The 13,465-nt window shown below is 54.9% G+C and overlaps 1 protein-coding gene across 1 annotated transcript; it reads left to right on the top strand.

The window, feature by feature from the left end:
- Window positions 1–1,042: 1,042 nt before the first annotated feature.
- Window positions 1,043–10,340, top strand: PIP5KL1 (phosphatidylinositol-4-phosphate 5-kinase like 1). Its single transcript, XM_055541775.1, has 10 exons — window positions 1,043–1,255; window positions 2,087–2,290; window positions 3,475–3,525; window positions 3,729–3,883; window positions 4,101–4,225; window positions 5,204–5,238; window positions 5,329–5,384; window positions 6,604–6,716; window positions 7,013–7,166; window positions 9,781–10,340. Exons 1-10 carry the CDS (start codon window positions 1,043–1,045, stop codon window positions 10,046–10,048), a joined length of 1,374 nt encoding a protein of 457 aa, XP_055397750.1. The 3' UTR covers window positions 10,049–10,340.
- Window positions 10,341–13,465: the final 3,125 nt, after the last annotated feature.

Raw genomic sequence — 13,465 nt, 5'->3', positions numbered from 1 at the left:
TTGAGTTTCTTTTTTACTTTTCCTGAGCATCTTTCTCACACATTGCTTCTCTGGGTTCCCATCCCTCTCCTCCCATGGCTGACAAGAGCCTCCGTGCTCCCTTCTGAACTCTCCTCCAGCCATACTGGCCTTCCATTTCCTGGGAGTCACTGAGGTTCTGTGTACATCCTACTTGCACTGGTTCAGCATATACCAGTTTCTCAAACACCAGTTTGTGCCAGGTTACTGAGCCAGGAAAGGAGCCTGCCCTCCTCGTGCTCTGTGGGTGGGGGAAAGGGGGATGTAATAAATAAATGAACAAGACAGTCTCTGACAGTGTTAAGCATGATGAAGAAAATAAAAGTGATGTGATCATAACTGAGGGGAGGGGACACTCAGAGTAGGGCAAGGTGATAAGGAATAAAGCAAATCGGGTGTGGGGGGGCGGGGGCGGGGGGCTACTTCAGGCAGAAGGAACAGCACCTGCAAAAGCCTGGAGGTTTGAAAGAGGGTCCAGAGTCCCTGTGGAGGGTGCAGGGAGAGTGAGTTGAGAGGAGTCTTAAGAGTAGGCAGACAGGCCTGGGGCCGTACTGGGAGGTTTGGACTGTTTCAGTGCCTTGGGAAGCCACTGGAGGCTTTGAGCACGACAGTGACATCATCCGATTTATGCTTTTAAAAGCTCACGCAGGCAGCTGTGTTCCTCTCACCCTAAAAGCTGCCCTCCCCAATGCCCCCGCCCCCCGCCCCACCACACACCCCGGCCTACACTGCTCCTGGCCCATAGTGAGTGTTCAAAAAAGTGTTGATACATGCCCCTGACTTCCTGTGTGACCTGGAGGTAGTCACTTTTCTCACTGGACCTCAGTTTCCTTACTCGAAATACGATCTGTGGGATTTTCATGCCAGAGTGGGTGGGCGGGACTGGATTTAGGTTATCGGCCTCCCGAACTCCAGGAAATCTGAGTCTCCCACACATAAGGGAATGGGGGCTGGGGGTCTTCATGCCGCAGAGACCCTAACCAACGCGCGGCGGCCCCGCCCCTCCTGGACCGCTGTCCGAAGGATGCTGCAGCCCCGGAGGCGGGACCCGCAGGCGATCCCCGGGGCCCCCTTTCGGATTGGGTGCAGCCGTGACCGGCACCGCTCGATTGGTCGATCCAGAAGCAGGGGCGGGGCCCGGCTCATGCTGCGGGGCTACCCAGCAGCTGGGGACGCGGCCGGAGCCCGGGAAGCTGCTGCGGGGGCGATGGCCGCGCCGAGCCCGGGGCCCCGCGAGGTAGGTGCAGACCCGAGAGAGGACAGGAAAGGAAAGGGTTGGAGAGCAGGGGCCGGGTCTCCCCGCCCTGTAAGGGGCGGACACATCCCCATCCAAACCCAGAAGGGGTCCTGCGCTTGGGCGGGACTGGGACACGCCCCACATGGGGCTGCTGGTCTGAAGTGGGGAGTCCAGAGGGTTTTCCACGAGAACTTGCTTGGTTTCTTCATTGTAAAATGGAGACAATAATAAAAGCGTCTCCTTCATAGGGCGGTTAGGAGGTCAAGCTCTCAGCTAGGGCTGGGCTCATGGGGGGTGCCTACTGAGGATGGGTCAGAAGCTGTGACCTCAGCTTCGTGGGGACCTGCCGCGCCGGACTGGAGGAATTCGGCGTAGACGAGTAGAATAGATGACTCAATCACTGACATCACAGCTCCTACTATAAGGAGATCCTGTGCACGGTGCTCAGACTCACCAGTAACAACAGTTAATACCAGCCCCGAAGGAGGTACTGTATGTAGTTCTCAGTTTACAGACTAGAAAGCGAGGTGCAGAAAGGTTAGGTGATTTACCTGAGGTTACACAGCTGAGGCTGTGTGAGAGGCTGCGGAACGAATGCTCCACCCGCTGATAGTAAGAACCATCACTATGAATGCTGACTGAATGCCAGGCACGGTCCTCTCACAACACGCCGTGAGGTGGGTACCAACCTTTTCTGCATTTTACAACTAAGGAAACTGAGGCAGAGAGATGAGGAGAGAGCTGACAGTGATGTGGGACTCAGACCAGGGTCGTTCTCCTGTGGGGTGCTGGCTGCCCCATGCTGACTGCTTCTGGTGCCTCCTACCACAGATCCTGGCCCCCTCTCCAGAGGCTGGACGCAGAGCAGCTGCTTCAAGCTCTGGCCACCGTGGCCTCCTCTGGCGTCTGCGGGACAAGCAGTGTCGCCTGGGACTGTTTGAGATCGGCCCGGGGCACGAGCTGCACCAGGTGATGTGCCTGATGCAGGCGGGGCTGTGGGCTGCCACTCAAGTGTCCATGGACCACCCGCCCATGGTGAGTGGCCAGTTCTCTGCACCTCCACTAACAGCGAGACCAGGCTGATGCCCTGCTAATAAATGCAGGGCTGGGGATCAGAGCAGGCCAGATAGAAGGGGAAGAAGGCCAGGACTCGGTGCAGGGAAGGAGGGACATTTCTGGGCTGAGGACAGGAAGCGAGAAAGCCCATGGTGTGTTGAGGGTGTGAGGAAGCCCTTGAACCCATGTGGTGGATGTGTGATCTAGGTGAGTGTCTGCCTCTCTTTAGGCCTCAGTGTCTCCATCTGTATAATGGGTGGGAGGGATTGTACTCCTTGGTCTCTGAGGTCCTCCCTTTCCGCCAGGGTATGCAGTTGAGAAGGGACCCCACCCCCACCCTACCAGCTCTGCCCATCCTCCCCAGAGCTCTGGCTAGAGCCAGGCTGGCTCAGCAGAAAGGGTCGCCCACTGCAAGCTCAGCACCCGGACGGCCCCGGGTGAGCATGTGTGTCGTTTGTGTGTGTGCACACATGTGCAATGTGACCCCATCCTAGCGCAGGGACCTGGAGGTCCAGGGAGATGCAGGAGTCCTCTGAATCTCATCATCTGCTGAAAATCTTGCAGGGTTCCTCAATTCTCAGCATGGTCTCAGCATCCTGCTGGCTCAAGCTCAAGGGCCATCTGTCCAACCTCATTCTCAGTCCACCCCTCGCTTATTCTCTTCAGTCTCGGCCTCTCCTCTTCCCAGTGGCCATCACTGCTGTTCCCCCTGCTATGAGCACCTTGCTCCCCATCTTCACTACTCCCACATTTCATCTTAGGGGCCACCTCCTCCAGGAAGATTTCTCCGATCCTGCTCCTCCCAGGCTCAGTCAGGCAGGTCCCTAGACTTCAAGGCCACCCCCTTTTACCGGGAGGGCATCCGGCAACACTTTGGCCAGCGTGTGTCTGGGCACATGTGCCAGACTCTAACTCAGAGACTGGTGTGGGGGACTCAGCAGTGAATAAGACACACCTGGGACCTGCCCCGGCTCACTCTTCCCCACAGTTCTGGGAGGGCTGGCCGTCTCCCTGCTCAACTCAGGCATACCCGGATTAGTCCCCAGCAGCTGGAGGAACCACAATGGGGGGAAGGGGGTGAGGCCGGGTGCCAGACCCTGGGAGACCCTGGGCTGGCAGTGCCGGCTGAGACTTGCCCTGGGCCGCTTTGCTCCTTGCTGCAGGGGCTGCCCACGGAGGAGGATTTTTCCGAAGTCCTGACCCAGGTTCATGAGGTAGGAGGCCCAAGACCTCTGCATGGGAGGGAATGTGTTCAGCTCTCCTCCTCCGTTTCCCCATCAGTTGCAGTGGGAGTGATGGCTTGACCCCGGGGTCTTGCAGAAAGGGTGTGCTTAACCCTGACCCTCCCGCGGGAGGGCCAACTGCACACCCCTGGGCGCCGGGGGACACTCTCAGGGGCTGTTCTTCCTCCTCGCAGGGCTTCGAGCTGGGCACCTTGGCTGGCCCCGCCTTCGCCCGACTGAGGCGCTCCCTGGGGCTGGCCGAGGAGGACTACCAGGCCGCGCTGGGTCCCGGCCGCCCCTACCTGCAGTTCCTCAGCACCTCCAAGAGCAAAGCCAGCTTCTTTCTGTCGTGAGCTGGTGGCAGGGGTGGGGAATGGTGGGGGGAGTGGTGTCTGGCGGTGGGTCGGGGGAGAGGTGCGCTTGAAGAGAGAGAGAATGGCCAGGTTAAGTTGGGTCAGGTCCAGATAGCGGTCCGATGGAGAGGGGCGGGGACAGGAGGCCAGACGGGCGGTAGGGAGGCGGCTCCTGACCGGCCTGGACAGTGACCTCTCCCTCCCGCCCCTCAGCCACGACCAACGCTTCTTCCTGAAGACCCTGCGGAGCCGGGAAGTGCAGGCGCTGCTCGCCCACCTGCCCCGCTACGTGCATCACCTGCAGCGACACCCACACTCACTGCTCGCACGGGTGCTGGGTACGACCTATCCGGGACCGGGACTGCAGGGAGCGGGGAGGTGTGAGGAGAGAGGGCGAGAAGAGGATGGGTCGGAGAGTGGGAAGGTTCCAGGGTTGGGGATAGTGGGGGGAGCGTAGGGGACCTGAGTCCGAGCAGGGTGGAGGGCACTGGGCAACAGAGAGGCGGGGGCCAAGTCCAGTGGGGAGGCGGGTCCTAGACAGCAATGTACAGGGGGGCGGGGTCGATGGGCGGGGCCAAGACCTGGGTGGGGCCCAAAGAGGGCGGGATTGGGATTGGACAGTGACCGGAGGAAGACTTGTGGTTCTGTTAGTCGCTCAGTTGGAGAAGTCAATGGCACCCCACTCCAGTACTCTTGCCTGGAAAATCCCATGGACGGAGGAGCCTGGAAGCCTGCAGTCCATGGGGTCGCTGAGGGTCGGACACGACTGAGCGACTTCACTTTCACTTTTCACTTTCATGCACTGGAGAAGGAAATGGCAACCCACTCCAGTGTTCTTGCCTGGAGAATCCCAGAGACGGGGGAGCCTGGTGGGCTGCCGTCTATGGGGTCGCACAGAGTCGGACACGATTGTATTGACTTAGCAGTAGTCGCTCAGTAGTGTCTCTCTGCGACCCCATGGACGGTAGCCCGTCAATCTCCTCTGTCCATGGGATTCTCCAGGCAAGAATACTGGAGTGTGTAGCCATTCCCCTCTCCAGGGGATCTTCCTGACCCACGGCTCCAACCCAAGTCCCCTGCATTGCAGGCAGATTCTTAACCATCGAGCCCCCCATTTGGGGTTAAATCTAGAAACAGGTCAAGTCGGGACACCAGCCTCAAGTTGGGGAAGGGTGGGGTCCGGGGGCGCGCCCTGGAGGCTTGGGATGCGGCAGATCTCGAAGAGGAGGCGTGGCCTGAAACTGGCACTGGACAGGACGTACCCCGGGGGCGTATCCGAGTTTGCGCCCCTCACCTGACGCCCTCTCCCCTTCCAGGAGTGCACAGTCTGCGGGTGGCTCGGGGAAAGAAGGTGGGTGAGGCCGAGCCGAGTGGACGGGGCCGGAGGGGGCGGTGGGAGGGTGAGACCCTGTCTCCTCTCACTCCGTACTCCCGTCCCTAGAAATACTTCATCGTCATGCAGAGCGTCTTCTATCCCGCTGGCCGCATCTCTGAGAGGTGAGTCGGCCTCCCAGCCCCGCCCAGAATGTACCACCAGAAGCGCCCACACTCATGGGATTAGACAGCAAAAGATTGATCCCAAGATTTCTTGACGGGTCCGAGACCGTGATCCCCACGACCAACGTCTCTTGAGCACTCAGGAGGCAATGGGTGCTGTGTTGAGTCATTTGCATTCATCATCTTCCTTCCCAGAATATCTCTGAGGGGTAGGTGTCCTTATCATCCCCATTTTGTGGATGAGAAATCGAGGAGGGGAAATCTACATAGCTACTGTGCTAGATGGAGAAGGCAATGGCACCCCACCCCAGTACTCTTGCCTGGAAAATCCTATGGACGGAGAAGCCTGGTGGGCTGCAGTCCACGGGGTCGCTAAGAGTCAGACACAACTGAGCGACTTCACTTTCACTTTTCACTTTCATGCATTGGAGAAGGAAATGGCAACCCACTCCAGTGTTCTTGCCTGGAGAATCCCACGGATGGGAGAGCCTGGTGGGCTGCTGTCTCTGGGGTCACACAGAGTCGGACACGACTGAAGTGACTTAGCAGCAGCAGCAACTGTGCTAGAAGCAGGGATTCAAACCCAGCCTCTGATTAGACTCAGCCCTCTGAGCCTCCTAGTCCCGCCTCCTCTGCCACCAGAGCTCCACATTGGTGCTCCGCAGGGACTGCAGACCTCCCACAGGCCCTTGTGGTTCTGCGAGTAGTGTGGGCCCACTCTGTCGGATACCCCAAGGATGACAAGGTGCCAAGAGGCAGGCACAGGTAGGGGGAAAGGCTGGACTGGTGTTCAGCCTGAGTTGGAATCCCTGCTCTGCCTTTTAGTCACTGTGTGGTCTTGGGCAAATTGAAAAACCTCTCTGAGGTTCTTTCTTTATCTCTAACAAGGGAACGATAATGGACTGAGGTTGTGCTGAGAATCTGAACAGTCACCCAGTGGCTGCTCTTGTTTCTTATCACCTTGTGAGTTTTCCCGTGTGTCTCAAGTCTGTATAAAGTGGAATTCTGTCTTGTAGCTCAGCTAGTAAAGAATCCGCCTGCAATGCGGGAGACCTAGGTTCAATCCCTGGGTTGGGAAGATCCCCTGGAGAAGGGAAAGGCTACCCACTCCAGTATTCTGGCCTGGAGAATTCCACGGACAGTCCATGTGGTCGCAGAGTTGGACACGACTGAGTGACTTTCACTTTCACTTTCTGTCTCCCCCACCCCTCACCTCCAGGTATGACATCAAGGGCTGCGAGGTGAGCCGTTGGGTGGAGCCCGCCCCTGAGGGCAGCGTCCTTGTTCTGGTGCTGAAAGACCTCAACTTTCAGGGCAAGACCATCAATCTGGGTGAGCCATAGAGCAGTCACTGCCTGCTCTTCCTCTGTTTAGGGTGAAGTTAGAAGGGTGTCCTTGGCATTATCCTCTGCCCGAGTCATTAACAGCCTAGATTCTGGAGTCAAGTGGAGAATCCTAGCTCCGTGACTCTCTAGCTAGGTGACCAAGGCAAATTACAGATGAGTTTGCCCATCTGTGAACTGGGACAGTAATGTCTCCTGCCCTCCCGGGGCAGGTGCGTGTGGAGCCCGCAGCACCTTGCCCGGCACCCGACGAGCACTCAGGTGGGGGCACTGATGCTCCGGCAGGGCCCCAGAGGAGCTGGTTCCTCCGCCAGATGGAATTGGACACCGCCTTCCTCCGGGAGCTCAACGTACTGGATTACAGCCTCCTGATGGCCTTCCAGCGTCTTCATGAGGATGAGAGGGGCCCAGGCAGTAGCCTTATCTTCCGCACAGCTAGGTGGGCCCCCCAGAGGCAACAGCAAGAATGAGGTGATGAGAGCATGGAAAAGACAGATGGTGTGGTGGGAGAAACAACACAGGCAAAGGTTCAAAGATTGGAAAGTGCAGTATTTGTGTGTTTGTGTGTACATGTGTGTGTGGGCGGCGGGGGGGGTGCCGAGGAGGGGAGTGGAGAGCTGGAGAAGCCTGGCCAGCAGGGATAGTGGGCACAGGTGGATCACAGCAGGGGAAAGACCAGGTGAGATCCAGTTGGATGAGGGCTTCAGTGTTGAAGAATCTGCCCATTTTCCAGAAGGGGATGTGGAGTCATTGACGATTTCAGACCTACTTCACTTTTGCCTTAGAAAGAGCCCCTGCCCCCTGACCTGGTCACTCCACTTCGAGGACCCTGAAGTCATCGCCTCTGGCACCATCATCATCTTGCCTTCCTCTGCGTGCAGTCAATCTTGCATGCTGACAATGAGGTTTTGGTTTTGAGAGGATGGGTTCATTCCCATTTTAGAGATGTGAAAACTGAGCCTCAGAGGGAGGAAATGAAGTTGTAGAATGACTTTTGAGGATTCATGTTAGTACTTGGTTAGTTACTTGGCTTTCATTCCTCCAAGGCCCACTTTTTAGTTGAACAGAATTACTCAGGGCTGCCCTGGCAGTTCAGTGGTAAAGAATCTGCTTGCAATGCAGGAGAGCTGGATTCAATCCCTGGACTGGGAAGATCTCCTGGAAAAGGGCATGGCACCCCACTCCAGTACTCTTGCCTGGAGAATCCCATGGACAAAGGAAGCTAGTAGCCTGCAGTCCATGGGGTTGCAAAGAGTCGGACACGACTGAGCTACTAACACTTTCACTTTCGCTTTTCAGAAATATTTAGGCATTAAGATAGGCCCTTCTTGGAAAATAAGAAAGGAAATAAGTTCATTGCTTTGTTGGGTGGACAAATGTAAAGTGATGTCCACTCACCCAGTCTCCAGCCCCACCCTTTGGAGGAAGACCTTCCAATGGGTGATCTTGGGCACAACCCAAGGTAATGGCTCCCCATGAAACCTGTGGCTTGGTGGACACATCCTGACCAGGTAGTGGAATGCCCACCATGGGATACAGATTCCCCCAAGTCTGCCTATCCAAGCTAGAGTAAACCCAAGTTTGCATACAGTGGTTGTTATTCTATTGAAGTTTTCCAAGCTGGCTGGTAAATGGCCATAGCCCCGCTTCCACCCAGTTCTGAGCCCCTCATTCAGAACCTACCATCCCCAGGTTAACCCTGCCACTGCAGAAAGTACCAGTATTCTGTCCAGGCTCCCAGACCACTCTGTTCGGATTGGTTGGTGCCTGGGGTGGAAGGGAGCTTTCTTTGATTGGCTTATTTTCCCCCAAGACCTGGGCAGGGCAGGAATAAAGCTCCCAGTGACCCCCTGATCCCCTACTCTCCAAGTTGCACCATCACAGGAGGACAAAATTAGGGAATTGAGCCTTCTCTGGCTTGGATTGGGGGCCCCCGCCAGAGGGATCTTCTGATTTGGAATACAATTTGGGGCAAAAAGACACACATTTGCAAACTTGGGTTGGACCTTTTTCTGCAGGGTTTCAACTCTGCCACTCTGAAACGTTCAGGGTTGGACGACCCCAAACAGCAGTTTTGGAAATGCCTGTATATGGTGTGGTGTGTGCACACTCAGTCCTGTCTGACTCTTTGCAACTCCATGGACTGTAGCCCGCCTGGCTCCTCTGTCCATGAAATTTTCCAGGCAAGGATACTGGAGTGGGTTACCATTTCCTTCTCCAGGGGATCTTCCTGACCCAGAAATCGAACCCGTATCTCCTGCATTGCAGGCAGATTCTTTACTGTTTGGGCCATCAGGGAAGCCCACCCAAATATGGGACTTACCAGAAGTGATGTGGTACTTAAATGTAGAGCCAGAGTCTGTGTGACCCAAGTGCTAGATATCAGCGCTATCCAGTAGAAAGTTAATACTAGCCACACAGGTAGTTTTAAATTTTCTAGTAGCCTCATTTTAAAGATTAAAAAGAGGGACTTCCCTGGCAGTCCAGTGGTTAAGACTTTGCCTTCTAATTCAGGGAGTGCAGGTTCGATACCTGGTGGGGGAACTAAGATTCCACATGCCTTTAAACAAAAAGCAATAATGTAACAAATTCAATAAAGACTTTAAAAATCTTAATAAGTAAAAAGAAATAGGTAAAAATAATTTTAATAGCATATTTCCCTTACTTCATACATCCAAACTTTGATCCTTGCATCATCTAATCAATGTAAACATTTATATCTTACATTCTTTTTCTCATACTGTCTTGGAAATTCAGTATTTTTTTTCCTTTTTTTTCAGTATGTAGTTTACACTAACCACGCATCTCATTTGGGACTGGCCACATTGAAACGCTCAGGGGCCATACGTGGCTAGCTGGTGTCTGCATAGCGTGCAGCTCGGCTTTTAGCCTGTCAATTACAATTCATTCAGCCGCCCAGTTTATCTGACATCAGGCCAGGGCACACAGGAGGGGTGGGGATGACCCAGGGGCAGCCTGGCCCAGGCTGACGGGGTCCATTGACTGGGGGTCCTCGGAGGAGACAGTTACCTCACCCCCCTGTCGGCCCCCAGGTCTATACGAGGGGCGCAGAGCGCCGAGGAGTCGGGAGCCCAGAACCGGCGGCTGCTGCCCGACTCCCCCAACGCCCTACACATCGTGGACGGGCCGGAGCATCGCTATTTCCTAGGCCTGGTGGACCTCACCACGGTCTACGGGCTCCGCAAGCGGCTGGAGCAACTGTGGAAGACGCTGCGCTACCCAGGCCGGACCTTCTCAACCGTCAGCCCGGCTTGCTACGCCCGTCGCCTCTGCCAGTGGGTGGAGGCGCACACCGAGTGACCGGCGCCCAGCCGCTCTCTCCCCGTCTGGACAAATGGGACCACGCCGGGAACGCGGGTTCCAGCCTGGCCCCGGGCAGCGGGTCGGGCTCCCCTCGCCTGCCATTCCTCCTGTTGGCCTCCAGAGGGCGGCATCCCCTAACTAATATTATGAACTCATTTTGCTGGGGAATGCTGTGCCTGATAGTGCCAGGGACTCCCCTAACGTGAGATTATTAATCCTCAAAAAAAGAAAGAAAAAAAAAAGCTATTATTCTTTTCTACAGACCATGAAATGAAGGCTCAGGGGGTGAAGGGACTGAGCAAAATCATTCAGCAATAAATGCGAGAACCAGGACTCAACTATGCCTTTTGAACTCAGGAGCTGTATTCCTATTGATCAGCTCCCACAGTCCTGTCCTCACTGGGGAAGTGGGTGGCTGAAACCTCCAAGTCCAGCCTCTTCGTCGTCCAGATGGGGAAACTGAGGCCCAAAGACTTTAAGAGACTCATGCACGGGTAAGTGGCAAGGCCAGCCCAAGAACCCAGGCCTCCCAATACCCGCTCCGCCCCCAACCCAGGCTCAAGCAGGACCCACTGGCCTCCCTCTGGGGTGGGCCCCCTATATTCTGCACAGGTGGGAAGAAGTGGGGCATTGGGGGGGGGTGCTTCAGCTCTAGGTAACATTAGACTGGGGTCCATTATTGATCTTGAGTAAGTTCTGCCCTCCTCTGGGAGTCACTTTAATCACCTGTGAAATGGGAGCAGAGGTTGGTGGTCAGTCTGAGGGACCTGGATGCACAAACATCACCGGAGCAGAGAAGGAAATTGCCTGCATAGCCCCTGATCATTCCTTCTCCCTCCTCCAGGAAACTTCAGCCCTACCTCTGACCCCAGTCCAATTCGACCATGCCCAAGGGAGCCCTTCCTCTAGAGCTTCTCTGTGGCCTGGCTGTGTGACCAGGAAAAGGTGCTAAACCTCTCTGTGCCTCAGTGGTCTAATTTTGCAAATGGAAATATTTAACTCATTAAATATTTATTGAGCACCTGCTACGTGACAGGCCCTCTGCCGGGGGAATGGGGACCTCGGGTGGAGCGAAATGCAGAGATTCTTCCTCTGAAGAACTCACAGTGTGTGTGGGAGGAACAGTGACAAAAGCCATGTGTCTGACAAAGCCTTGTGAAGCAACATGGGGCCATGGTGCTTAGGGAAGGAGCCCCTATCTAGTTATTTGATGGGAAGGGGGGCTCTAACCTCTAAACAGAGACCAGAAGAATCAGATGCAGCTCTGGCGGTGGCAGGGGGTGGGGGTGTGTCCCAAGCCAAGGACAAAGCAAAGATCTGGGGTAAGAGAGAGCTTGGCATTTGAGAGAAAGAACTATTTCACTGCAGTCAGAGTTTGAGGGTGGGGTGACAGTGTGGTGGGGGGCGGGGGGAGCTTTGTGGGCCAATGGCTGGTCCCTGGGGACGGATGATTCCAGACCTTGGGAAAGTCACTCAGTGACTCAATGCTGCCATTGCATTGGCCATAACAGAAAACAAGGAAAGACGGCTGGTGGGGGAAGGGAGAGGAAAAGGAAATCTTAGGCTGCAGGGCTGGAGCGTGGGCTCCTGGAATATATATGTAATTGACGTCATCCCTTGCTGTTTGGGTGACCCTAGGTGATTACTCAACTTTTCTGAGCTGGCGCAAACCACAGAGCACTTCTCATTCTGGCTCAGCAGGAAGCTGAGACACAGACTGCGTTAAGGTCATCACTAGGAAGGTGGGTGGGTCGTGGAAACTCTGGTGGAAGGGCAGCAGGGCAGGAAACAGGGCCTGAAAGGAAGTGGCCCGTCTAAGGTCTCACGAGGCACAGGACTCCTGGCTCTTCTAACTGGCTCAAGCAACACATTATCTAGCACTGTGTGTGTGCTGGACGCCGTGCTGGTGTTGGAAATGCTCTAAGAACATGACTGGCCTCACTGCCCACACGGAGATTAGAGGCTAGTGGGCAGGTGGACCATAAACAAGACGATGAATTAATACACAGTGTGATTTCAGAGTGTGACAAGTCCTCTGAAAAAAATGAATCAAGTTGGGACAAGAGGGATGGGGGTGTGGTATCAGATAGAGGGGTTGACAAGGGCCTTCTAAGGAGGTGATATTTGAGCTGAATGACTAGAAAGAGCTGGCCATGTGAATACAGAAGTCCAGGTTGAGGATACACCAAGTGCAAAGGTCCTGAGGTAGGAACAAGTTCAATGCAACTGGAGATTGAAACGGCAGTCAGGGTGGGTGGACAGCGATTAGGAAGGAGGCAGGAGTTCAGAGTATGCAGGGCCTCACGGATCAGGGTGAGGAGAGAGGACTTTTGCAGGGTCGAACAGAAGAGCTTCACCTGAGGTGGCAGGACTTGCCAGTGTCAGTTCCTCTGTGGCTGTACGCTCCTCCTCTACTCTGGGAGCCCAGGACCGTGGTGTGTGTCCCTGTCCCCATGCAGTCTTAGCAAGGCAGGATATGCCTCTCTGCGGAAGGAATCGTCACTTCACCAGCCATTGTGGGTGATCAGTGAATCGTTTTTCTTCCCCTTGGAGTTGGGGCCACGGAGAGAGACTGAACTTAGGTGTGCCCAGGTTAGGGGGAGGCAACACAAGGAAGGCTTGTGCTCAAAGGATGCCCTGGGAGCAGGGTCGCTTCAACATCAGCCCTTCCAATAGGATGAGGAGCAGCATGGAGGTCTAGTCACCGGCTTCGGGGAATTTGGCTTTGCATGTGGGCTTCCCAGGTAGTGCTAATGGTAAAGAACCCACCTGCCAATGCAGAAGATGCGGGTTCAATCCCTGGGTTGGGAAGATCCCCTGGAGGAGAGCATGGCAACCCATTCCATATCCTTGCCTGGAGAATCTCTCATGGACAGAGGAGCCTGGTGGGCTACAGTTACTGGGGTCGCAAAGAATCAGACATGACTGAAGTGACTTAGCACGCACGCACATGGAGTGGATAGCCCTGGAAAGTTGCTGAACTGGGTGCAGGTACCCAACACAGATACCTTGCTATTGTATCCACATCAGAACCTCTTAGAAAAAGGAAAATAGAGTTTGAGATAGGACCAGAGCAGGAGCCCAGGCTTTTACAGTGTGACTTCTTTTGTTACTGTGTTTCCTCCTCATCTTGCATGAAACTCATAGGATTTAAACTTAGTAATTCAAGATGGAGTCACAGTGGCCAATGTGAACTTCCATATTAGTTGTTGTGAACTGTCCATTACAGGACTGTGAGTGTCTGAGTGTGATAAATTAACATTGTCGCTTTAGGGTCTTCCTTGGAGGTCCAGCAGTTAAGATTCTATGCTTTCCCTGCAGAGGGTGAAGGTTTGATCCCTGGTGGGGGAACTAAGATCCTGCATACCATATAGTGTGGTCAAAAAAAAAAATAGTGTTGCTTTAGATAAGAGA

The sequence above is a fragment of the Bubalus kerabau genome, chromosome 11 (assembly GCF_029407905.1).
Source record: "Bubalus kerabau isolate K-KA32 ecotype Philippines breed swamp buffalo chromosome 11, PCC_UOA_SB_1v2, whole genome shotgun sequence".
Lineage (NCBI taxonomy): Eukaryota > Metazoa > Chordata > Mammalia > Artiodactyla > Bovidae > Bubalus > Bubalus kerabau.
This window is presented reverse-complemented; position numbering and strand designations above follow the sequence as displayed.